Source organism: Betta splendens, chromosome 22 (assembly GCF_900634795.4).
Source record: "Betta splendens chromosome 22, fBetSpl5.4, whole genome shotgun sequence".
Classification (NCBI taxonomy): Eukaryota; Metazoa; Chordata; class Actinopteri; order Anabantiformes; family Osphronemidae; genus Betta; species Betta splendens.
The window spans coordinates 7,147,796-7,171,379 of record NC_040900.2 but is presented as its reverse complement, the minus strand read 5'-3'; the positions used below and the strand labels follow the sequence as shown (position 1 = coordinate 7,171,379).

The 23,584-nt window shown below is 50.6% G+C and overlaps 2 protein-coding genes across 5 annotated transcripts in view; one reads left to right on the top strand and one right to left on the bottom strand.

The window, feature by feature from the left end:
• Window positions 1-576: 576 nt before the first annotated feature.
• ghsra (growth hormone secretagogue receptor a) lies at window positions 577-3,954 on the top strand. The gene is made up of 2 exons (XM_029139939.2): window positions 577-2,397; window positions 2,572-3,954. The coding sequence occupies exons 1-2, from the start codon at window positions 1,560-1,562 to the stop codon at window positions 2,883-2,885; spliced, it is 1,152 nt and encodes a 383-aa protein (XP_028995772.1). The 5' UTR covers window positions 577-1,559; the 3' UTR covers window positions 2,886-3,954.
• Window positions 3,955-4,442: 488 nt separating this feature from the next.
• The window catches only part of fndc3ba (fibronectin type III domain containing 3Ba), a 53,809-nt gene continuing 34,667 nt past the window's right edge, over window positions 4,443-23,584 (bottom strand). For all 4 annotated transcript variants that reach the window (XM_029140226.3, XM_055505830.1, XM_029140227.3 and 1 more), the window contains 20 exons: window positions 20,632-20,690; window positions 19,044-19,192; window positions 18,905-18,964; window positions 18,686-18,824; window positions 18,486-18,539; window positions 18,228-18,352; window positions 17,889-18,063; window positions 17,701-17,787; window positions 16,674-16,809; window positions 16,514-16,585; window positions 16,266-16,384; window positions 16,021-16,126; window positions 15,431-15,603; window positions 14,975-15,088; window positions 14,747-14,896; window positions 14,297-14,577; window positions 12,819-13,037; window positions 9,368-9,534; window positions 9,147-9,274; window positions 4,443-8,652 (listed from right to left, as the gene is read on the bottom strand). In XM_029140226.3, coding sequence (XP_028996059.1) covers window positions 8,335-8,652; window positions 9,147-9,274; window positions 9,368-9,534; window positions 12,819-13,037; window positions 14,297-14,577; window positions 14,747-14,896; window positions 14,975-15,088; window positions 15,431-15,603; window positions 16,021-16,126; window positions 16,266-16,384; window positions 16,514-16,585; window positions 16,674-16,809; window positions 17,701-17,787; window positions 17,889-18,063; window positions 18,228-18,352; window positions 18,486-18,539; window positions 18,686-18,824; window positions 18,905-18,964; window positions 19,044-19,192; window positions 20,632-20,690 — 2,831 coding nt within the window. In that variant the 3' untranslated portion in view covers window positions 4,443-8,334. The remainder of the gene's footprint in view (window positions 8,653-9,146; window positions 9,275-9,367; window positions 9,535-12,818; window positions 13,038-14,296; window positions 14,578-14,746; window positions 14,897-14,974; window positions 15,089-15,430; window positions 15,604-16,020; window positions 16,127-16,265; window positions 16,385-16,513; window positions 16,586-16,673; window positions 16,810-17,700; window positions 17,788-17,888; window positions 18,064-18,227; window positions 18,353-18,485; window positions 18,540-18,685; window positions 18,825-18,904; window positions 18,965-19,043; window positions 19,193-20,631; window positions 20,691-23,584) is intronic.

The following is a 23,584-nucleotide window of genomic DNA, read 5'->3' as shown; positions in this document are numbered from 1 at the left end:
GCAGAGCGATAACATCATGACAAGCATGACAATCATGTCGCTACAGTAAAAACAGGAACTATTACACCTCTAATTGTGAACACGCTTATTATTTATCAGCCGCTGTGCGTCAGTTAATTACAGCTCGACCAGAAGCACGTGGGTTCAGGCCTTTAATGGATTCGTGTTATACAGTTTTGGCTGAGAGCATTTCAGCTTCAGCGACTAATTATGGAGCCAGTCGGTGTTTCATTTCAGCACGTTACTGACGCCCGTCTGCTCCAGACCCGTTTCCACAGCGCGCGTGCGCTTTAGGAAAACCTTTGCTAATAAAACCGCGCAGCAGGTAAGATTTGACACAGTGGCAAAAACTTACAACTTACTACAGCACTAACTCTTTGTGCCACATGCGAAGCCGTGAAACACACCATGTGGTCTGACAGCCTCTTAGATGGGAACATGTAAATAATACAATAATGTAATAATAATTAGTGTGACATAGTTCGTTGTTTGTGATTATGATCTTCCAGTCTGTTCTAAATGCACATGTAGGTGGCGTCGCAGCAGAGTTACGCAGCATCCCTGTTTTACGCACTAGTCGAGGTCCAGTTAGTGGAAAAGCAGACAAGCCGTGGCTGAACGTCTTTCTTTACTTTACTGCACTTCGTGAATCGTGATATTTTCATCATGATGACATCGCGTCGCTCCCTCCTGATTTGGGTGACTTTTATGAATCTGGCGCCTTTCCGTCAGACGGCGTTAGTTTGGACTGTGGTGGTCGTTTATCCGTTCGTGTTTGGCTGAGCCTCGGCTCCGGTGTCCGTGTCCAGGGCTGCCGCATCGCGTCGGCGCGACCCCGCGTGACTCACGCTGGCACGCGCGGACCGGCGCACCTCGCCTCCTGCCCCGCCGCGTTGTTGCGCTCTGACGCGCACACGCAGCGGACGCGCCGCTGCTGCCGCCGGCGGTGCAGAGACGCTGTCGCCTGGTTGGAGCGTCATGTGCCGTCGGTCACTATCGCAAACAGAGAGGATGCGGGAGGTAACTTGACTTCAAGACTTTAAGTTGTTGTTTTTTTTCACTTAGTCAGTAGATAATTGATGTTTGTGCTGCGCTTCTCTGCATCGTCCGTTTTAGTTGGAACGCAGCTGCGCACGGATTTTCTGCAGACGACGTGTGGCTCATCCAACATATAATTTGCTTTTACAGCCATCACGCCTACTTCCCTTTAGAGAACTCGGAACCCCGGGCAGTAAAGCACCACTTCAGAATGTGTATGTCAGATAAACCGCATGAAGTGGAGCGAGCGCACTCTGTCGTTTGTGTGCGTTTGTGGGGAGGACTCACAGACATGCGTTGTGAGACTTAATTCACCTTCACTGTGGACAATTAACACAATCGCAGAGGACGAACCTGCAGCTCGCGCAGAGATCTTGGATTTCAAATTGCCCTCGCGGCGCCGATGATGATGCTGGGATTGATGATGGGAGGACACTGCAGCGCCGAGGGGCTCCAAGCGTCCCAGACCCGGGGTGCCTTTGACAAACAGGGCCAGTCGTGGCCCCGCGAGTAACGTCATTATGCCCTCTTTGCCCAATCGCTCGGAGTGCGTCTCCCATAGCTGCTGGGAGGAGAAGCACAACGCCACGAGAGACGCCGACCCCGTCGTGCCTCCGCTGAATTACTACTCCATCCCTCTGCTCACGGGCATCACCATCGCCTGCACTCTGCTGTTTCTGGTCGGCGTGGCCGGCAACGTGATGACCATTTTGGTGGTAAGCAAGTACCGTGACATGCGCACCACGACCAACCTGTACCTGTGCAGCATGGCTGTATCCGACCTCCTCATCTTCCTGTGTATGCCGCTGGACCTATACCGCATGTGGAGGTACAGGCCCTGGCGCCTCGGGGACGCGCTCTGCAAGCTCTTTCAGTTCGTGTCGGAGTCGTGCACCTACTCCACCATCCTGAGCATCACCGCGCTGTCGGTGGAGCGCTATCTGGCGATCTGCTTCCCGCTTCGTGCCAAAGCCCTGGTGACCAAAAGGCGTGTGCGCGCCCTCATTCTCCTGCTGTGGACGGTGTCGCTACTGAGCGCCGGGCCGGTGTTTGTCATGGTCGGGGTGGAGCGGGACAGCGTGGGAGCAACGAATTTTAGTTCGGGAACGAATGAGACCGAACTGGTTCCGGAGGTCGGGGACACCAGGGAGTGCAAGATGACGCACTATGCCGTGGAGTCGGGGCTGATGGGAGCCATGGTGTGGCTGAGCTCCGTGTTCTTCTTCATGCCGGTGTTCTGTCTCACGGTGCTCTACAGCCTCATAGGTCGCCGGCTGTGGCAGAGGCACCGGGAAACAAACAGCAGCTCTCGTGTGTCTCACAGGGACAAGAGCAACAGGCAGACCATCAAGATGCTGGGTGAGTTTGGAACGCGCGTAATTACGCACGGTTTGGCGAGACTTCATTGTTAAAAAAACGACAGTTATAAGATAACGAGTAGAACCAAAAGGGTTTTAACGTTTGAAAAAAGGTATAGGAGAATGTTTATGTGGTTTGTACCCCCTTCACACCTTCGTTCTGCCCCTCCTCCAGTGGTCGTGGTGCTGGCTTTCGTCCTCTGCTGGTTGCCTTTCCACGTCGGCCGCTACTTGCAGTTCCGCTCCCTGGACGCTCCATCCCCGCTGCTGTCAGCGTTGTCCGAGTACTGCAGCCTGGTGTCGGTGGTGCTCTTCTACCTGAGCGCCGCTATCAACCCCATCCTGTACAACACCATGTCCTGGAAGTACCGGTGCGCAGCGGCGCGCCTCTTCGGGCTGCAAGACAGCCAGACGCCACGGGGGCGCACGGCCAGCACCGTGAAGGGCGACGGAACCAACGGCTGGACGGAGTCCACAGTCAGCTTCTAAACGTTTAAAGCATCTGGGTGTCATTTAGAAAACACGATTCGAACGAGCTGAAAACAATAAAAGCCACTGTTTGTGTCATACTGGGGACAAACAGGAGGATTAGAGCATGCTTTTTTTTACGCGCACATTTTGTACAGCTCCACGGGGCGGTTTCAATTCTGCGCTGGACAGATGGGAGAAATCTCATTTTGACCATTATTGACGGGTGAGAGCGCACACGCCGCGTCCACCACTGCAATCACCAGGCAGCTGATGCTGTAAATATCACAGGAATCAACAAATGCCTTATAATATATCATACTCTGGATGACAAGGGAAGCACTGTAGAACCTGTGGCACTGCTCTGTACTCCCATAGAGAGGACGGCGGGGCCTGTATGCATGTGTGTATTGTGTGTTATTATTGTGTGGAGCTGGAGAGAGTGTGAAGATGTAATGACTTTGTTACCGTTATTCATAGGCCACGTGCTCAGCGTTCTGTGTCTTGGATGGTTTGGACAATTCGTCGTAGCCATGGTTTGTAGATCACGCTTTCTATCAGGAAATACTTCCCACTGACGAACCCGTTCACGACACGATTGTCCCGTAGTCAAATTCAATCACGCACAGTGTAACTTGTAATGTTCCCCGTGGGCGATAAGCAAATGAAGAACGCCGTGAAGCCGCTGTCGGTGCCGGAGGAGCCCGTTTGAGCGTCGACTGTAATAGAAGCGTTCTAACTGTGCCAAAGGTCCCAAATCTGACAAAATGTCCAGAAGAAAGACTTCAAAAAAAGAGAGCCCAGAGGTTGAAGGTGATGATGCCACAGATGGGAAAAGAGCTCATTTTGTGAAGTGTACCGTGACTTGTGTGTGATGACGTTATGCTTGCGTTAAATGAAAAAAAAGCTTTTTAATGCTGTACATGCTGCCAATCGACACCACCGCAGGATCACACCCCCTGCTGGTTCTGAAGAATGTATCTGACTGTGCACCCTGACCCAATGGCGTACTGGGTGTTAGGATATTTACTTAAGAGTAAAAATGGCTCCTGTTTTTGAAGATACATGTGAATAAAACCTATTGATGTGATGGTAAAGTGTTGTTAAAGTAAAAAGGAGAAAAAAAACAGCTGACTTTGGTGCTTTGTTTTTACTCTGCTGCTCATTAGCCTGTGAACACAACGCTAAACAGTGGGATGAAGTCCAGCTCTGCAATGCGTTGGAACGCACCGGCCAGAACCACCGGCTGCTTTATTATCCAAACCAGTGCTTACGGAGCAACTCCACGCCACATTACGGGCGTTGATGGACTGCAGCTGCACGGACGCTTAATTGAAAAAAGATAAAGCGCGAGATAGACGGCGGCGTTCGATTAGAGCTCAGCGCTTTCCCACAGCCGCCATGAAATGAGCAAGAGCAACGCGAAAGGTCAAGAGATCAGTCTCGAGTGTGCGGAGCAGAACTTTCACCTGTAATCGAAAGGCCACAGGAAGGAAACGTGGAGACACTCATCTTATGTCCAAGTAAGTTCAGATTGTTACTGATGATGAAAACTAAAGCAAGCAACTGCAATCAAAGTCAGAAAAAAATTAAAACATTTATTGGGCATAAATATATTATATATACGCTACCGATACAGTTACGTCTTACATACATAGGGTGGTATTTGCAAAAATCTATACATTAAAATTGATATGGCAGTTTCTTTTATATAATGCATATGAAATTGTCTAACATTTACAATACAAGAAGAAATGCATGATTTTCTTTTTTCTCAATTCGTAGACCATGACAACGTTGGAATGTTCATTTAAATCGTGAGGTAAAAATATCATTGTTTTTTTTTTGTCTTGCTTAAAAAATAGTTAAATACCTGTGAGTCTCTGTACGTTTGTGTCAAATCGGCAATCTCTCAGTCAGAATCTCTACTCGCTGTAAAACGTACAGTAAAAGAAAAAAAATCTGAGAACGAACTGAAACCGTTCAGAAGGCACAGGCGTGGGGGGGATGGGGAGGTGGGGGGGCTGCGAGGCCGAACACCGCCTCGCGCTCTCTGCGCACCTGTTGGCGTGTGGGGGAGGGGCGCCCGTGGTGGGCGGGGCTACACAACCGCGCGAGAACAGAGGCGGGCGGGGCGCACGTGAAGGCACGCGCAGCCGCCCGGGGACCGCCACGCTGGGCCGCACTTCTGACCTCCCGCCGAGCTCCACGGGGCTTGAGACGCGTTCACGGACAGGGCGCCTCACCTGTCGGGTGTGACGCCACGGGCCGCCTAGACACACCGAGTGCGCGTTTGTTCAGGGGAGGGTACCGTGTGGCGCCGTTTGGGGAGGGGGGGGGTCCGGTGATGCTGACGTCACAGTGGCGCCAACCGAGAGAACGTAACAGTCTGAGTTAGTTGGCAGTAGTGTTTTGGGAACAAGCAGGGGCGGGAGTAGTGGGGGTGGGGGTTGGGGGTTGAGGGGGCTGCGTGTCTCCTCACTCAGAAACCTCATCAAGACTAAAAAAAAGTGCATCAACTCTGTTAGTCATAATGTATGTATTTACCATCTCATTCTATAGCTCTATAGATATCTCTGTATATCATCTCTTAGCAAAATACTGGATACAAAATACTCACTACCACTACACCAGCACTAGCCTGAACAAGGAGTCGTCATTATTATTATTGTCATCTGCCTGAAATCATCGTGATTGTTTTTGCCTTTTTTTTTTAACTTCTTAAACCTTTCAGTGTGAATCCCGGCCGAGTTCCGAACTCTCCTCCACAAGGGGCTACGCATTTCATCAAATGGCACATTTTGCTTTACAAAACAAAATAATGAAAGATAATATGAAAAGAAGCATAATCACAGATCAAGTTAATGTTTTTTTGTCCTTTTGAGAGAATAATAACAATAATAATAATAATTGTAATGCTGTGTGGCTACAGAAGAACGTCACATAAACCCTTTACTGACTGAACACGCGACATCTAGCGGACACCAGAAACCTGCACTTTGGCAATAAAACAGTAAAAAATATATCAGAAGCTTCATTATAACACTAATCAGAAGATTAAAAAAAGCCAGAGGCAGCAATGGTATCCCAGGAGAGATGAATTGAACTGAGCCTACGGTCTGGCTTTGCTACACGTCTCTCTAAGCGTTACTGTTCGGCTGTGCACGGAGCGGGAGATGAAAGAAAATAAAACACAAAAATACGCAGGCATTTGGTTACATGTCTGAAACGGCAATGATAACTGCATGGACAGATGGGCTACAGAACAGCTGTAAGAGAAATACTTAAAGGGTTACTGAGATAAGGAATGCTGGCCTTAATCATACAATCTAACATACATCCATTACAAAATGAAAATTAAAAAAAAAAAACATGCTACAAGGAAAAAAAATTAGTATATAACTACACTGTCTCTTAATCTTTAAACAATAAATAAATGAAGATTGCACTGTAATTGGCATGTAAAGTACGGTATGCAAATATATAGTATAAATAAAACCTAGAAAAGAACTCCACCTTAACTTTCCCATCAACTTTGGCAAAGGTATTTTGAGCGAGTAAACCACTTTGCTTACTGACACGTGCAGGAGCGAGGCTCAGCACAGACAGGAGGACGAGACACAGCAGCGAGGAAACGGAAGGAAGACGGGAAGAAGCGGAGGGAGAGAGGCCGGCGACGAAGATGATGATGACGACAGCAGTGGGGGAAAACAAGATCAGCTCCCCAGTCTGTAAAGCCTTATCCCTGAGGTACGATACAGGCTGCCGATCAGAGAGCACCCACCTCCCCCCTCCTCCCCCCTCACCCCCACGCGGCAAATGATGATGACATGTCACACGTTGGGTCGGTCTGGCTTCTTTGGATTGATAAGGTGTAATGTTCGGTACCGTGGCTTTGTTTTTTTTTGGGGGGGAGGGGGTCAGTGGGTGTTATGTGTGTGTCAGAATGCCCTGCTCTGTTCGCGTGTGCTCCGTCCCGGGCTCGTTTGGTTAGTGAACGTTAGTTCGGATCCCCGGAGAGCGCGTCCGCTGCCCGAATCGCATGTCGATAAAGCACCTTTTAATCGAGGGAGAGCGAGCAGTGCACGGGCAGAAAAGATGGGATGGATCGAAGGCAAGAGAAGAGCAGCCAGAGCGCATAAAAAAATAAAAAAATTAAATCAACAACTGGTGCTTACAGATAATTATAGGCAGGAGAGGAGAACAGAGGGAGTATTCAAACGTATTGATTCACAGACTGGCTGGAAGGAGAAACTACAGCTTCAGCACCGCCCGGGCTGGCAGCTTCTAGGGGTAAAGCTCACACGCACGCGAACACAAACACACACACACACACACACACACACACACACACACACAGAGCTAGCTAGGACGACGGCTAGGGTGTTAGCACCTCTGGGTGGGTGAAGCAGAGCAACAGGCTGGAGCCGCGGGGCTCGAGAAGCTGCACCTGTGCTCAGTCCAGCCCGTCTCCTGGCCACAGCATCCCAACAGGTTCACCAGCTGATCCCAGACCAGCGCTGAAGCTCAGAGCGGCCGTGTGAGCACCTTGAATCGACTCCTCTCCCTTTTTCAGAACTTGCATTGCCATCACTTATATTACATCACCTCTATAGCATCATAGATATTCGTTATAAAGTATATATATACTGTGACTGTGTGTGTGTGTATTAGATAACTGATTTTCCATTCTGTCTTAGAGAAATAAAAACCACAGGATAGCAGCATCTCACCCACACATGAATTGCATCACTTTGGCAGCAGACTCAAAGTTGAAAAGCCGAGCGGATACGTGATTGACTCCTCCTTCACATGTGTGTTTCTCATTGTCGTTGCATGTGTGTGTGTGTGTGTGTGTGACTGAGCGTGCGCGTATCTAAGTCCACACATGTGTGTGCTCCGCCGTGTCCACGTCAGCCCCATGACCAAAACCGAATAACAAGGTACGTACGGCTAAAGCTTCTTTTTAAGGCCTACGTTGGATTATGGCTGGAAAGAATAAAGTCTGCGGCTAAAAACGAAATCATTAGGAAAAAAAAAAAAGTAAGGCAATGACCGTCAAGAAATATACACGTTTGAGTATGTTTTAAAAAGATACAAAATAAAAACATGCAGGTCAGTCTGAGGAGCAACTGCTTTGCTCACAGCTAGTTTAAGGCTTGATTATCAGTTTTCTTTCCCAACTGAGGTACAGCTAAGACGAGGCTTCCCTCCACACAAATCACGTGAGACGGACAGTGATACGAAGACAACAGAGACAGAGAAAAGTGAGACTGAATGGAGTCAAGGCAGAAGATGACAGGTACAAGGTGAGGAACGCCTGAATCAAGATATCCACTAAAAATAAAAACTTATATAGCCTTAGAAGTACATCTCAAGTGTTTGTTGTGATTTCATTAGGTTCTTTCATAGACATTTTTTATAGTTTCTGTGATTTGCTTTCTCTTTCTATCCTAGAGTTAAAATTCCCTCACTTCATGAAGAAGTACTGTAGCAAGCAGGCGATGAGGATGGAGAAGCCCGCGAACACGCACACGATGAGCGCCGCGAAGCGCTCGTCGCTGGAGACCAGGCCGGCGGCGGCGGCGGCGCCGCCCTCCGAGGCGCCGGTCTCCCCCGGCGACGCCGTCTCCGGCCGGCGCAGCGTGAACAGCGAGGAGGGGCTCAGCGGCCCGCACAGCTCCTGGCACGAGTCCTGGCAGCGGCGGCAGGCGCCCACGCGGAAGCGATAGTCTGTGTGGCCCTGGAGGCCGGAGATCTGGAAGGCGCCCTCCTCGCCCTTGAAAACCTGCCGGGGAAACAATCGGTGAGCGTCCAGGCGTCTGACCGGCGTCAGGTCCTCATTCGTTTCAACAGGCAGCAGGTTTTAATGAAAATGTGCTGATGAGTGAAATAAGTTGGTCTGATGCTTCCACTGCTCCGTCCCCACGGCCTCTGGTTTGTTGAGGTTTAGGGACAGCAGCTCCCTTGATTTACCGTCTATTTTTAGGGGCAGCAGACGCTTTATTCCAGCTTTAATCAAAGGCGTACTCATCTTCGCGAGAACTAAATTTGCCATTAAACCCGTGGCGAGAAAGATTGCTATAATTATGTGGTTGTTCCCATTGTGACATCAAGGCGATGCAAACAAAAACACAACAAGCACGGCGAGCGTTACACTGAAGAAGATCTTCTGCTTGTTGTCTTCTCGCACCACACTTTCTTATTTCAGTTTCTTTGTTCCTAAGGATAATACCCGTTTCTACTCTGAGCTTCAATCAAAGCCAAGCGTGTGAGACCAACCTGTTTGTACTCGGACTCGCGTCCCACCAGCACCTGGAGCACGTAGCTCACAGGGTCCCCCCTCATCGGTGGGATGGTCTCCCATGTGACCTCACACGCGTTGCCCTCCAGCTGGTGCACTCTGGGAGCTGTTGGGCACATGAAGGCATATAAAACACCCGCATCCCACAAGCTGAGGCTTCACCTCCGAACAAATAGGCCCTTCGCCGGGACCGTCTTACCTTTGAGGGCCGGGGGCACGGACTTGGTCGTGCAGAAGGTGTGCGTGCCGGAGAAGGGGCCGTCACCAGCGTCGCTGATGGCCTGTATTCTAAAGCTGTAGCTGCTGGACTCCGTCAATCGCTGCACCTTGTAGGTGTGGCTGGGGCCGCGGTAGATCGTCACAAACCTGGACAGACGAGGCGAGGAAGGCGGTCAGGCAGAGGCAATGAGGCACGAGCACAAAGGGATAACAAGGCCTCAACAGGAGGTGGAGGTGAGAGGAGGGAAAGAGGTGCTGATGTGCCATGATTAGATCAGGGGGAAAGGGACTGGGAAACTCAACTTAGGCAGCAGTGTGTAACATTAACATGCACAGATCTGCATGATCACAGATCCAACAACAGGGTTTGTGTCTTATTTAACGATTGAGACTGAGACCTGCCTTGACGAATAAGTAGCGGAGACCTTAAAAATAAGAGTGACAATTGCTGATTCATGAACCCAGAAAGATTAGTGACAAGCCACAGTCACAAATCTGATGAGAATGTGCAGGTGTGTGGCAGGATGGGACAGAATGATGGAGCGACCGAGAGAAGAGCAAAATGAGCGAGTCAGGGAGAAAAAGGGGGTCGGAGGAGCACGGGTGTGATTTACGCCAGGAGAGACAAAGTGGGAAAAGGAGGGGGCGACAGAGGGGGACGATGATGGAGAGGAGAGGGGGCAGGAAGCGAGGAGACGGGAGCTAGAACTCGGGATGAGCTCGTTCTGCAGCTGCAGCTCAGAGAAGTGATGCGGCGCTGTTAACCCTGCGTTTTACTGCCGGCTCCTGCACCTCGCAGCCCCGAACCGCGTCTGAACCGGCCCTCGTCCACTCGGCGCGAGCGTCGTGATCGAAAAAAGACCAAAGGAACAAGTTCTATGTTAATATAATAAGGGAATCGGCTTTCAATTAGTCGCGAGCGCTCCTCATTTGGACAGAGCTGAGTGGCAGAATTTCAAAGCAATTAACACCCAGCACAGCGGAGACAATAAATGGACACAGACGCTGCCGGGTCACGGTTAATGAGATGAAGCGCATCCCTGGTGCAGAGCCAAACAAGCCGACCACAACACGGGGCGAGCGACGACCCAGCGAGAGAGAGAGAGAAGCAAACTGAATCCGCCTGACAAAATGCAAGTCTCTCTTTTTATTCATTACTATATAACATTTGCCACACACACGATCGACTGTGATGAAAGCACAGGTCCGACGAGTTTCTGGAGTTTTGCCACCAGTGACTCCTCCCTCACTTCCAGTCACCTTTAAAATCCAGCTCTGAAAGGCTGGAGGCTTTTCGAGCGAGATTGCATGTGTTGCCATGGCGCCTTTTCTCTTCCCAAATCCCTGCCAGAAGGCATTTTGGGTAAAAGAAAGTAAACTCAAACAACCTCAGTATTATTTCAAAAGGCACCAACAAAGTGACAAAAATACAGCATTGGCGACGAGTAACATTGGGAGTATGAAAATAAATAAATAAGCTGTTAGAATGAGATGGTGGACAGGAGAGGTCCAGAGGCCCTTAATTGGTAAAACCACCCATTACACAATTAGATGAGTGGAGCAGCCAAAATGCCTTAATGCTATTAGGCTGGAATGATTTATTGTCAATATCGGAAATCATATTTGCAAAAGTTGCAGATGGGTTTTCAATCTATTTTACAAAGCAATTTTCAGGAACTGCTTTTTTCTCATTTTTCAAAATGCCTCTTTCTTTATGTTAATAAGATAAGGAAGGAGAGCCAAACTGGTTGCTACGGCAACTGGGTAATTAATTGTAATAGAGTTAAATGAGAACGCAAAAGGATGGCGTGGGGGCATGTCATCTTGTGACCCAGCTGACTCCACTCATCGGCTGAGAACCGCCTGCACAGACACGGCGATGCGGCACCCAAACGTCCCGTCACAGCCACCAGGAGCTGCAAAGTAGTGACTCCTGAGCAATGGCAATTAGGTCCAATCCTTCACAAATCACACCTTCCTTATTTCTTTAAAGAGGACATGATGGAGAGGAGGCGGCGGAAATAAAACAGCGGCGTATTTGGGCTGTGTGGAGGTGCTGCAATTTGTTCCCATTACGGCAAATTTGTCCACACCTGGAAATAGACATGTGTCGCTCTGACGACAGAAACCTCTGAATACCAGGTAGCACGAATTATGAGTCATGTGAATGTCAATCCTAGTGTAGAGATGGGTAGAAATCAGACCGTCGGCAGACTGGACTAGAACAAGAGGTGAAACAAAAGAGAATGCGGTTTATCAGAAGTTACTGTGAAAACTCTGGACTTAATCACAAAAAGTTTCCCTTGTAGATTTTTATGTAATCTTATATTTTAATACATGTTGATGTTGTATTTATAGCACTGACTCTAAATAACCGCACCCATAGTGTCTAATTTGTGGATGTGCAGGACACACACACACACACACACACACACACACACACACACACACACACACACACACACACACACACACACAGTTTCCATATTAATCACTGAGCCAATTAAAAAGGTTAAAAGGCCAATTTCTAACTGGTGAAGCTATTTACACTTTGCTGGCAGGGTCTGTGCTTGAGCATGTGCTCCGGGTTTGTTTGCACTAGAGAGAGTGTGTGTGTGTGTGTGTGTGTGTGTGTGTGTGTGTGTGTGTGTGTGTGTGTGTGTGTGCGTGCGTGCGTGTTGCAGAGGTCAACGGAGCACCCTGGCACGCAGACGCCCATCTGTTGCCTGCTGCCACATCCACTGCAGAGCCCTAACTCAAACACAGCCAGGCCGAGCGGTACCGGGCTGCAGGGAGGAGGAGGAGGAGGAGGAAGAGGAGGAGGAGGAGGAGGAGGAGGAAGAGGAGGAGGAGGGCAACCTGACAGCAGCAGCACATTCCCTCCGTCCTCTCTCTCTTTCACCACCTCTGCTCTGATGTATTGAATTTCCTTTAAACGCTACCCTTAATATAAACCGGTCTCCGCCGACATTTCCAATTGTGCCTTCAGCTCTCGGCCAGTGGTTACACTCGGAGCCTCGGCCCGTTGATTTTCTCCTTCCCTGTTTCTGCTTTGGTGCCACCTTTCCGACCGTTCGGCTAAATGGCCGGCTGATGAGTCCTGGCTGGCTTCAGATGCCCTTAACGTGACTGTTCCCTGGTACATCGGGTTACTGCGCACACACAGACGCTAAAAAAAAAAAAAAACAGGATCACACATACACAACTATGTGCAAGTGTGAATGCACGGACACACTGTTGTTGTGTGGCTGGTGTGTCTAGTATTGACTTCCTGGTCCTGATTGGCCGTATTGACTAACTGCGGGTAAAGGAGTCTGACAGAAGCAGCGAGGGGTTTTAAACATATCCTCTGAGCAGGACGCGGCCACTTCCTCATCATCCACTCTGCATCAAACCAACGTCTGACGGCAGCGAAGGCGCTCGCACTGCACCTGTGGTTCTTGTCCTCCATCTGTAGTGTGTAGACCGTGTCGTCCGTGAGCAGGGCGCGCGTGTGGCTGGCGTTCTCGCCCCACTTGAGCTTCAGGCTCTGAGGGCCGGCGGCCGAGCATTCCAGAGGGGGCGGGGCCGGAGGGAGGGGGCGTGTCCTCGCCAGCAGGGCCGGACTCGTGGGACTGCAGCCGATGGCGTTCACGGCCTGGATCTGCACACTGGATGGAGAGAGAGAGAGAGAAAGAGAGAGAGAGAGAGAGAGAGGCTGTAAGAAAACTTTTGAGCATCAGAAACCAAGTACAGTGAGTTTGGAGCGTGGTAGTTATTAAATTCTGTGACATTAAGTTTTTTCGCCGCTACCCGTCCTCCAGGAATCCCTTTCAGTACATATGCGATCAGCCGGTTAACAACCCTGATCCTAAGCTAGAGAGGATTTGCAGCCTGACATTTAGTTGTAAAATCTCTGTAACCGTAACCTTTCATCATTACTCACGCAGATGATATTTATCCATGCAGAGGCTAATTAAGAGGATTGATAAAATGATGGACACACAAACTGAAGAGGAAGAGAGACGAAGAAGCTTTGATTTGATGGTGCACGATGACATTTTGATATGAAGGTATTTAGGTATCCATGTCAGAACAGACGCAACTTTGCTTCACATTGTTTTTTACTTCATGATGAAACACAAAGAGAAAATATGACATTAAATAATATGTTTACTATTAAGTTTTTTCCACAGACTTTTTCTGGTTAAAGGAGACCGTTCGGAAGCTTTTAGTCAAATCAACATTATTATTTGGGCGATTTATTATTCAGATTTCAGCTTTTCTCTCACTTGACTGTACAGTTGTTGTTACTAGGCCCACTCCTCTCCTGCATGAGCAGCACAGAGGAAAAGACCTGAATTGTGCCCTGTTGTTCATTAAAACAACCTCAGTATAAAGACATTTTAAACCTGCACAAACAGTCCCACTCCTGAAAGGGCAAGCGGCACTAACCGAGGCCCGCACACAATAAGTCATGAATAGGATAATTCGGAGTAATTCACCGCTGTAAATAACAAGCACACAATTACCGTCAATAACTCCCACACACACAGTGTTCTGACTCACTGGAGGCCGTTATGCAAGAAAGCAGAGTGACACGGAGACGAAAACAACCCGGCGATGAAAACACGGTGTGTCACGCTGACTCTCCACGAGTCCCCCTGCTTCGGGGCAGTCCGCCCCCAGTTCCGACAACTGGCCGGACTGAACACAAACACGCGCTCACGGACGGGTAATTGCTCACAGAAACACAAGGACAGTGGCTGGTTGACGGTTCAGGTAAACACACGGCCCTGTCTACGTGCTGGAGCTGTGTTCCAACATTGTGTATTAACGGAGAACCCCCTAATTATTCTGTCTCTGAAGGGACACATGGTAGCATCACTGATATTAATCACAGAACTGGTCCAGTCTTTTGTGTGGGTACCTGTATTCGGTGTCAGGCTCCAGGCCCGTGACCACGTGACTCGTCCCGGACTCCACGGTGATGGTTTGCTCGTCCAGGGTGATGACGTAGGCGGCGATCTCCGCCCCGTTGCTGTTCGGCTCGTCCCACTTCAAAAACAGGCAGGTCGACGGGGAGAGACCCGACTCGGAGGAGGCCCCGAGGTCCAGGAGGGCGAGCGACGAGATCTGGTCGGGGTGTGTCGCCGGGGTCCGGAAGCTCACCTGCTCGCTGTAAGGGCTGGCTCCCGCCTGATTCACGGCCTGGACGGGAGAAAGCAATGAGATGAGGTCTGAGACACCCAGCGAAACACAAAGGGCACGATGAACCAGGAGAACACTGTTTATTGTGCTTAAACGTCCCAGTTCACTTAATTTAAGTCACACAAGTCGGCGTTTTGCTTCTCCAGTCAGAATCCAAACGCGTACCCACCTGCAGCCTGCAGCAGTAGTCCGTGGCGGGCATCAGGTCCGACAGGTCGCACTGTGTGGCGCCGCCGCAGTAGATGAGCTCCATGGGGTCCTCCTCCTTGGCCCACTCCAGGCGATACTCGGAGATGTCGGTACCCGAGCCCTCGGGGCTCTGGAGCACACACGGACACGTGGTTCACTCACACTGTAATGCACTGTATGTGAACGTATCACTGTGACCTCATCTCACCTCCCAGTTGAGCGTTATGGAGGTGCTGCTGGTCAGAGTGATGACGGGGGCGGCGCACTGGCCGGGAGGGCCCGCTGCCGTCACCACCTCCGTCGGCTCAGAGAACGGCCCGAACTGAACGAGACACAGAACTTTAGGCATTCATGTCTGGGACGTCTGGACCTCATCGCTACTTCTATTGATTAGTGCCCTGTTTTCAGTGCTGTTCTGCGGTCACGTCATCAGTGTGTGAAGGAAATTTCATGCCCATTAGGGGCGTTAAACACAGATTTTCATGCCTGTCAAGCGGAAAACAAGCGTTCCTATTATGCGCTGCTCATCTGTTACATCCTGAGGGAGAGCGCTTCACGGCTCTGCCGGGTGAATGACTCGCTCCTTAACGGCCCGTTTCCTTTTTATTGCCATTGATTGCATCGCTGCTGCGCGTGTGTGTGTGTGTGCCATTGTAACTCTCACCCCGGCCTCGTTGGCCGCCCGCAGTCGGAAGCTGTACGTGGCCCCGGGCAGCAGGCTGCCCACGGTGCACTGCAGCTCCGGCCCCTGGAACACCTCGGCCGGCGTGGTCTCGCCTTCGCTCATCTCCAGGCTGAACACGCACTCCTCGCACACGCCCTCGGGGGCGGGGGAGTCTGTGAGGACAAACTACACTCAGCTGAGGCTCTCTGGCCGTCGTGTGGACTTCGGAATCAGATTTATTTGGTTCCAATCTTGTGTAAAAAACAAAAACTACTAAATGATGGCGACACTCGCTTGACCTTCAAATCGGACCAGTAATTGCAGCACCGCCACAGAGTGAGCTCTATCAAACTGGTTAATGCAAGAATTTTCTTAGTGGGTCAGGCTGACCTCTGCCTTCCAGCAGAACACTACGAATCCACAGTTTAAGAGTTCAGCCATTTAATGGGCCACTTTAGGGCTCAATTATGCTCGAACACACTTGACTAAAGTTTCATCAGAGCTCATTAAACAGAGGCTGAAGCGGTGGAGTCGCATGTGAAAGTCAGACGCCTACTAGAAAACATTTGTTCGACTACATCTGCACTCACCCCATTCCAACTGCACTTCCTTGTGTTTGGCTTTACCCACAATCCTCGGCGGCTGGCAGGGGCCCGGCGGCACACTAAGCGTACGAACGGGAACACTGACGGTGCACTGCAGAAGGAGACGGGAATCCAGAACAGGAGCAAATGAAGAATAATTGTCGCTCAGCCTGATTTGTGATCGCGTGTTAATTATAATGCGCCGTGTGTTCAGGCCGCCCACGTTTGAACCATGACGCCTGTGTTCTTACTGGGCTGTGTCCTCCGGTGGTGATGCTGCACACGCGCAGGTGGTAGAAGGTTCCAGGCGTCAGGCGCTCGCACGCGCACTCCGTCGCCGGGCCGGTGTACACGACCTCCCACTGGCTCGCTGCACGGACGCATGGGGAGGAAAACGCAATCACACACCTGAGCTCCCATTTTAAGTCACTGTGATTTCCTATAATAGGCGACACTGGACAAACGATGGCCAATTATGACCGTGACTCTGTCATCATACCTTCGGAGCATCCCTCTGAGATCTCCAGCAGATACGTAAGCGCCTCTGAGCCCCCGTTGTCCTTCGGAGGATCTGTTGGCACATTTGAAAGCTTTGTATCTGCTTCTGTATTTAGATTACTTACTACAGAACTGTCAGCTGTGCTTTTGCGTGCGTTTACCCCACGTGACGGTGAACCCGTAGGGCGTCACCATGGTGACGCGGGGCGTGGATGGAGGTCCCGGTTTGTCTGGGCTGGTGGTGCACACCAGCACCTCGCTGGGGCTGCTCTTTCCCTCCATGTTCGACGCTACGAGCTGCAGGGAGATCAACAGACAGTGGCGGTGGGGGGGGGGGGTAATTAACAGGTCGGCGTAAAGCGAACGAAAGGGAGCAAGAACCTGAAGAAAGGGGCTAGACAGAAACCGAGGGTCTAAGAGGACAGGCAGGGAGCACGGGAAAACAGCAACACAGAGCAATCTACCACACGGTCGCACAACCATCCTGATTAATTGACAGAATTACTCTTGGCCGCGGCTCCTCTGCCTTCAGTCCTTTCCGGAATGAACGCGGCTCGTCCCCAGACATGCACCGCACACGGCCGTGCAGGACACAGCGTGAGCCTCCCGCGAGGGCGACGACAGCACAATAATGCACTTCCATAGCAGGACGCACAACGGAGCGCCTGTATGAGCACACGAGCTGTAACAATTACAGAGCGTCTGAACATTCTGTTTCCCAGAGTCCGCGGCTTTTAGCCGAGCGGGACGCTGTTCTCTCGCCGCTAAATGGCTGCTGGATTATTTTGATACTGGTTAAATTGGGGGGGGGGGGGGGGGGGTTGTATTCTTTTCTAGATTAATGGATGTTGTATTAGCGCTAAAAGACACCAGGATGGGCTGGTAACCTTGGAAACATGTTAGTTTAATTGAACAGACAGAGAACATGACTGAAAATGACAGAAGAAAAGCCACCTGAGATAAACCTTATTCTAAAAGTCGTTCCAGGACTGGCCTCAACGTTACAGCCTTCTTTTTCAAGATTAAGTCCAGTAACCTAATGTAGTTACACCCACTTCTCTAGAAGCCACAGCTGACGAGCGACATCCTATTGAAGACGATTTTGCCCGAGGATCAAAAGAGATCACACACAGACGTGCAGACACCGAGGCACTGAACGTACGCTCAGCACCTGAAGGCATCACTCACCCTGAATTTATACTGCGTGCTCCTCTTCAGGCCTTGTACAGTACAGGTCAAGTTTTCTCCAGTGTACTTTGGATGAAAGTCTGTTCCCTGTGGGAGATGCAGGACACACATTACCACACGACAATATTTACTATGTCACTCATAAGAAGGCTCCCACTGACTTCTACTTCTGTGCGTGTGGTACTCACACTGTTGTCCTCCTGGATCTCTAATGTGTATTTGAGCTGGTCCTCGCTGGGACTCCCCTCTGGACGCCCCCACTCCAGGGTCACCCAGGACACCCCTGCCCTGACCAGCCGCGGTGCCAGAGGCAAAGCGGGCAGCGTGCCCATGGTGTAGAACACCACCTCTGTGCTGAAGCCACTGCACGGAACACAAGCACGGTGTTGGTTTCGTTTAAAACGATCAGTCACCGTATTAACGCTGGTTAACGACTGGTTTAATGGCAGCCTCCGGTCCACCACTGCTGACACTCATACGCTTTGCTCCCATATATACTCGATTAACCAGTAACAGGCAACAGGTACCTTGTGCCGATGTCGTTGTGTGCAGCCACTCTGAAAGTGTAGCCACAGGCGGGAGACAGTCTAGTCAGCTTACAGTGTCTCTGGCTCCCAAAGTAGCATTCTCTGAAAACACTGTTCTTCTTTCCCTGCAGGTTTGACAAATTAATTGATAAAATGCAAAGGGCATGAGCAGAGCCAGACTAGAGTAAATGAAGGTTAATGTTCATGTGAACTCGGTGATGGGTTTAATATAAGCACGGCTCAAAAAAGGAGGCTTACCTCATCCCACTCCAGCAGGTAGTTTGTGATTTTGGAGCCGTTGTCGCCCGGGGGCTGCGGACGACAGGAAGGAGGACAGAGAAGAAGTCTAATAAGTCTAAGATCAAAGACTGAGACAGCGCTGGCATCATATAATGTCTGGCTTATGTCTCATTTGTCATGGATCATCAGGTCCCTGCTGGATGCTGCCCGTACTGTACCTTCCACTGCAGGGTCAGGGTGCTCTTGGTGCGATGGGAGAGTTTGGGGGGCGACGGGACGTCGGGGACGCTGCAGTGCGTAGTGAACGAGCCGGCCTCCGAACACGAGCCCCGAACAGAGTTGTACAGCGCCGACACACTGCAGCAGAGACAGGCAGACGTGAAACGACCCCCGAACCAGAGAGTGGACAGACCTGGAGCACACGGGCGAGTCCTTACCGTACGTGGTAGTCCGTCGCTGGCCTTAGGTCTTTCAGATGGTACTCCAGCTCCTCGCCACTGGAACACACACACACAGTTTTACTCCACAGACCTTCATCATCATCATCATCATCATCAGCGTCAGCCCGTCTCCTACCTGTACACCAGCCGATACTTCCCGTCCCGCCCCTTGTCTGACAGAGACACCTCGTAGGAGCAGGACACGGGCATCCCGTTGCTATGCCTCGCCAGCCCCACCGGCGGCGCCCAGGACAGCCGCGCGGTCCGCGCCTGCACGTTGGACACCTGCAACACACGCCAGGGGTCCAATCAGCGACTAAAAACCTAAAAAGACTAAACTAAAAAGATGCCAAATGTATGCACGTCTGCAAGTGTCTGCACGTTTATGGGAGTTTTAGCCGCGGCACACGGTGGGTGAGCCAATTAAGCGTGATTTAGCGCAGTCCGCCGCCGTTCCAGTCGCCACATCCACCGAATGGGACGACGAAAGCGCCTCGAGGGCAGCGAAAAAAAAGAAAAAGGAAGCCACAAGCGTGCCCAGACTGTCTGCGAGGAAGAGAGGCAGACGCAGCGTTTCCACTGAGAAATGTGGAGCGCGGTGATAAGAAAGTATCGCCGCGCCCGCATGTCTGCAGACATCTGTGTTTGATGGGATTTATACAGAGGTAAGCGGGCCTGTTTTTCTTTTCCACTGCTTCAAGTCCACTGAATGCAGCACGAACACAAGGAAAGCAACAGAGAAGTGGGAATATATAAATCCATTGATCCTTCTGTTCACTGGCAGCTGTATTGTGTTACCATTAAACACAAAAGCCATCGTCGCTCTTAGACGCGCCACGATGCATTCTGGGTAATTGCATCACATGCCTATTGTGTGAGAGGAGAAAGCACCTTGCATTATCATCCTCATAAAAATCAGTTTCAGCAGTAGGTTTATGGCATTAATGAGGTACAGCTCCCTCGTTATTGCCATAAACCCACTGTTTCACCCTTAATGTTGAATAACAGCGGCTTTAAAAACACAGAACGAGCTGCCAACTGCAATAATAACCACTAATCTGTCCAAATATGCATAAATCAGCTGCAACAGATGAGTCTCACAAATGGCTTTTGGCTTTAATGAAATCTGAATGCGGAATCTTCAGCTATTAATCAGTCTGCCAGCATAAAAAATGGGAATATTAATGACCAACATACAGCCAGCATAGACATCTTATTAGTCCAATACCTCACTGTCAGTACTGACCATCAAACTGTCACGAGGAAATAAAAGTGCTTCTGGTAACGTGAGCTCTGACCGAACTGCTGCCTCCTGTATTAATATATTACGGTACTGCAGAGTCGCACCAAAACGCAGAAGGAAACCTCATAATTGCCGTAATTGTTGTCTCTTCCTTCCCTTTTCCATTATATGCCACAAATTCGCTCTATCAGTGTGGAGGTCGCCTGAGGTTGTGGGAGCAGGAAAATCCACCCCATGAAACCCGATATGAACTCCGAGGTGGTCCAGCTGCACCGCCCCGCTGACCGAAGCTGTCAGAGCCGCTCCAGCTCCTTCATTCACGGCCCGTTAAGGGGGGGGTGGGGTGGGGGGTTAAGTCTGCTGCATTGTGCTCTAGCTGCACGGAGCCGTTGAATGACGTGAACGAGCGGATGGCGCCCCCGTGTGGCCGAGGGGAGCGAGGGCTCCCGGGAAAGGACAGCGACGGTGTGCAGATACCCACCTGTGGTTTGTCGATCGCAGACAGCGCATCTTGAACGTGTTTCCCCTCCGAATCGTGATCTGAGGACACAATAACAGGAGAACATCAGCGATCGGCCCCTTTTGCTTTTGCCATGAACGCACAGTCAGACTGAGAAATCCCCCCACAGCTGCATCCAGTTTCTGATTCAGATTCTCGATTTAGTTTGAACTTTTCTCATTTCATTATCAAGTTTGAAAACAGGCGTGTGACTTTATTTGTCACTTTCAGAGCGATGCTGAAACCGCTGCCGGTTCACATGAGCGATGTCATTCACAGGTCTAGAAGTCTATGCCTCATTATTGCTGAAGGTCAGCCAAGGTTTGCATCTAAGATAAAGAGCGTGTAGGAGTGAAATGACTCCCTAATCAGCCCTGTTGGAACATTTAAGCCAACTAATACCAAATCATTGGTGGGGGAAAAAAGAGCAAAAATATAGTAAAAACAGACCGAAATTATGAAAAATGTCTAATCTAATTGTGTGTGATGCAACTCTTGTTTTCTCCTGAAAGCGCCTATTACATGTCATCCGGGCATGATCACAGCCTTTGGAAAAGACATTAAATTATCCGGCTTTCCACAGAATAGCATTAGTCACAAATTCCTCACCTCCAGCAAATAACACAGGGGATGACCAAGAAAAAGCAGCACTCGCTCAGCGCGGCGATTACGCTGCTCTGTACATAGAAACTATCGGTTATTGATGGAGTCATCAGTTCCCCAAAATCATTATCCTCATCATTATTAAGTGTCATTTCCTACACCTGTGAGTAATTGCACCGCATTGAACGACGTCAGCAGTGTTGTTGTAACCCTGCAGTGCAGCTGATTATAACTGAATGATGTCACATTTTTATTTCAATTAATAAAGAAATGTGGAACAAAGTATGAAAACATTAAACCATAATTATAGGAATATGAGAGATCAGACAGGCATTAAACCCAAGGATGCCGTCATGCAGTGAGCTGGGCTGCTGGTTCTTCCCTCGTACAGTAGGGGCTTCCTGTGTGTGTGTGTGTGTGTGTGTGTGTGTGTGTGTGTGTGTGTGTGTGTGTGTGTGTGTGTGTGTGTGTGTGTGTGTGTGTGTGTGTGAGGGGGCCTAAGCTGCTGCTGGGCTCACACACAAACACACATATGTAACACAAACACGTGCACACAAACCCACACCCAAGCTCCGGTCTGGTCGGGGACACAACAGAGCTGAAGGTGATTTAGTGGACGTTTGGGGTTAGTGTGAAGGTGAGCGGGAGCGTGTGTGTGTGTGTGTGTGTGTGTGTGTGTGTGCGGCTAATGGAAACCTTGCCCCCCCCCTTGCTATCGCCGCCGCAGTCGAGGTTTTTTCCGACCAGAGGAGGCCTGCTTTCTCCATCCGAGCCTGACCACTGTAAATCACACAGGATGTGCATGTGCGAGCGTGTGTGGTAAGCGAGGTGACGAGCGTGTTACGGTGCTGCGGGCCAGTCTGTGGGACGCACACGCACACACGCGCGCGCGCACACACACACACATACACACACTAACCGGCAAGCTTCCACACGTTGGTGGACGTACAGTATTTAAAAAGTCAAAAGAGTTTGAGAGAATGTGATGAATGAGGGGTTGTTTATTAACGCGCACGTGTGTGTGTGTGTGTGTGTGTGTGTGTGTGTGTGTGTGTGTGTGTGTGTGTGTGTGTGTGTGTCTCCTCTGTGGAGGAGAGGGCTTTACTTCGCCTCGGGGTACACTTATGAGTCATGGTTACAATGATGTCATGGAAGCGCAACCTCAACTTGACCCCTATGTGCGAGAGTGTGTGTGTGTGTGTGTGTGTGTGTGTGTGTGTGTGTGTGTGTGTGTGTGTGTGTGTGTGTGTGTGTGTGTGTCAGTATCACGTTACAGCAGACTGGGGATGGGTGATAGGAGCAGGAGAGTTCAGCTACCGTGTGTGCACGATAGTGGGCGTAGGGTTCAACAGGTGAAGCACACTCCAGCTCCCTGGTGCCGATTCTTTATACACACACACTTGTCATCTATATGGACCACACTGCGCTTGAATCAAAGCGCACGTGGGCCCGCGGCACCGAACGGGAACGGGCTGACCTCGACCGTTCATCGCGGCCGAGCGGGGGAAAAAAAGGAGAACGTGACCCGTTTAAAGCCTCCGTCCTGTCGCTGCTCGTCTGGTGCAGCTGAGCAGAGTAGGAGCTGCAGTAAAGCCAAGAAATGGAGTGAGTGCTCGTTGAGGAGTCCAGCCGATGGACCGGCTCCAGCTCCGGCGGCTCCCGCAGTCCTTACGAGGACGAGCTCCCAGGGAAATCGATAGACGGATGGATGTTTAAAAGTCGCAAATGACCCCATCCGTTAAATCGCCGGCTGCTTTCCTCAGCCCAGAGCCCGGCGGCGGAAAGAGATTTATTTAATATTTGAGGAGGCCGATAATAAAATGTGAAAAACTCCTCTGCTTTTCCTCGCGGCCGAACGCGTTGTGACTCGCTGTGGTCGTTGAGTCCAGCTGTTTAAGCGTTCAACGCCGAGAAGAGCCGGCGACGACGGCTGAAACAGAAGCCGAGCCTCTTCCCAGTCGACGTGCGCTACTGTTTACGCGCCGCCCACGCGACCCTCACTTCCTGCCCCCGGCCGACCTCACGTCCCGCCTGCGTCTGCCCTCCTGCGCTCGATTACAGCGGGCCAGACGGGAGGAAGAAGAGGAGGAAGAGGAGGCAGGAGAGGCGAGTCTGGGCACGGGAACACGAAAACACAAGGAAATTGAAAGACGGAGAGCGAGCCGGGGATCAGCGGGGAGGAGGAGAAAGGCAGGGATGAAAAGGGAACGGGTGGAGAGAGCTTAGGGAGATGTGAGGAGAGGATTACACAACTTTCTGTGACATCACCAGAGGGGCGCACAGCAGATGTGTACCTCTGATCCCAGTGCAGCCGTAGCCGGAGCGCTACAGG

Bases quoted from the DNA above. Each gene is read 5' to 3' on its own strand.
- ghsra (XM_029139939.2), top strand. From the start codon at position 1,560: ATGCCCTCTTTGCCCAATCGCTCGGAGTGCGTCTCCCATAGCTGCTGG. The intron at 2,398-2,571 runs GTGAGTTTGGAA...CCCCTCCTCCAG, and splicing joins GCAGACCATCAAGATGCTGG to TGGTCGTGGTGCTGGCTTTC.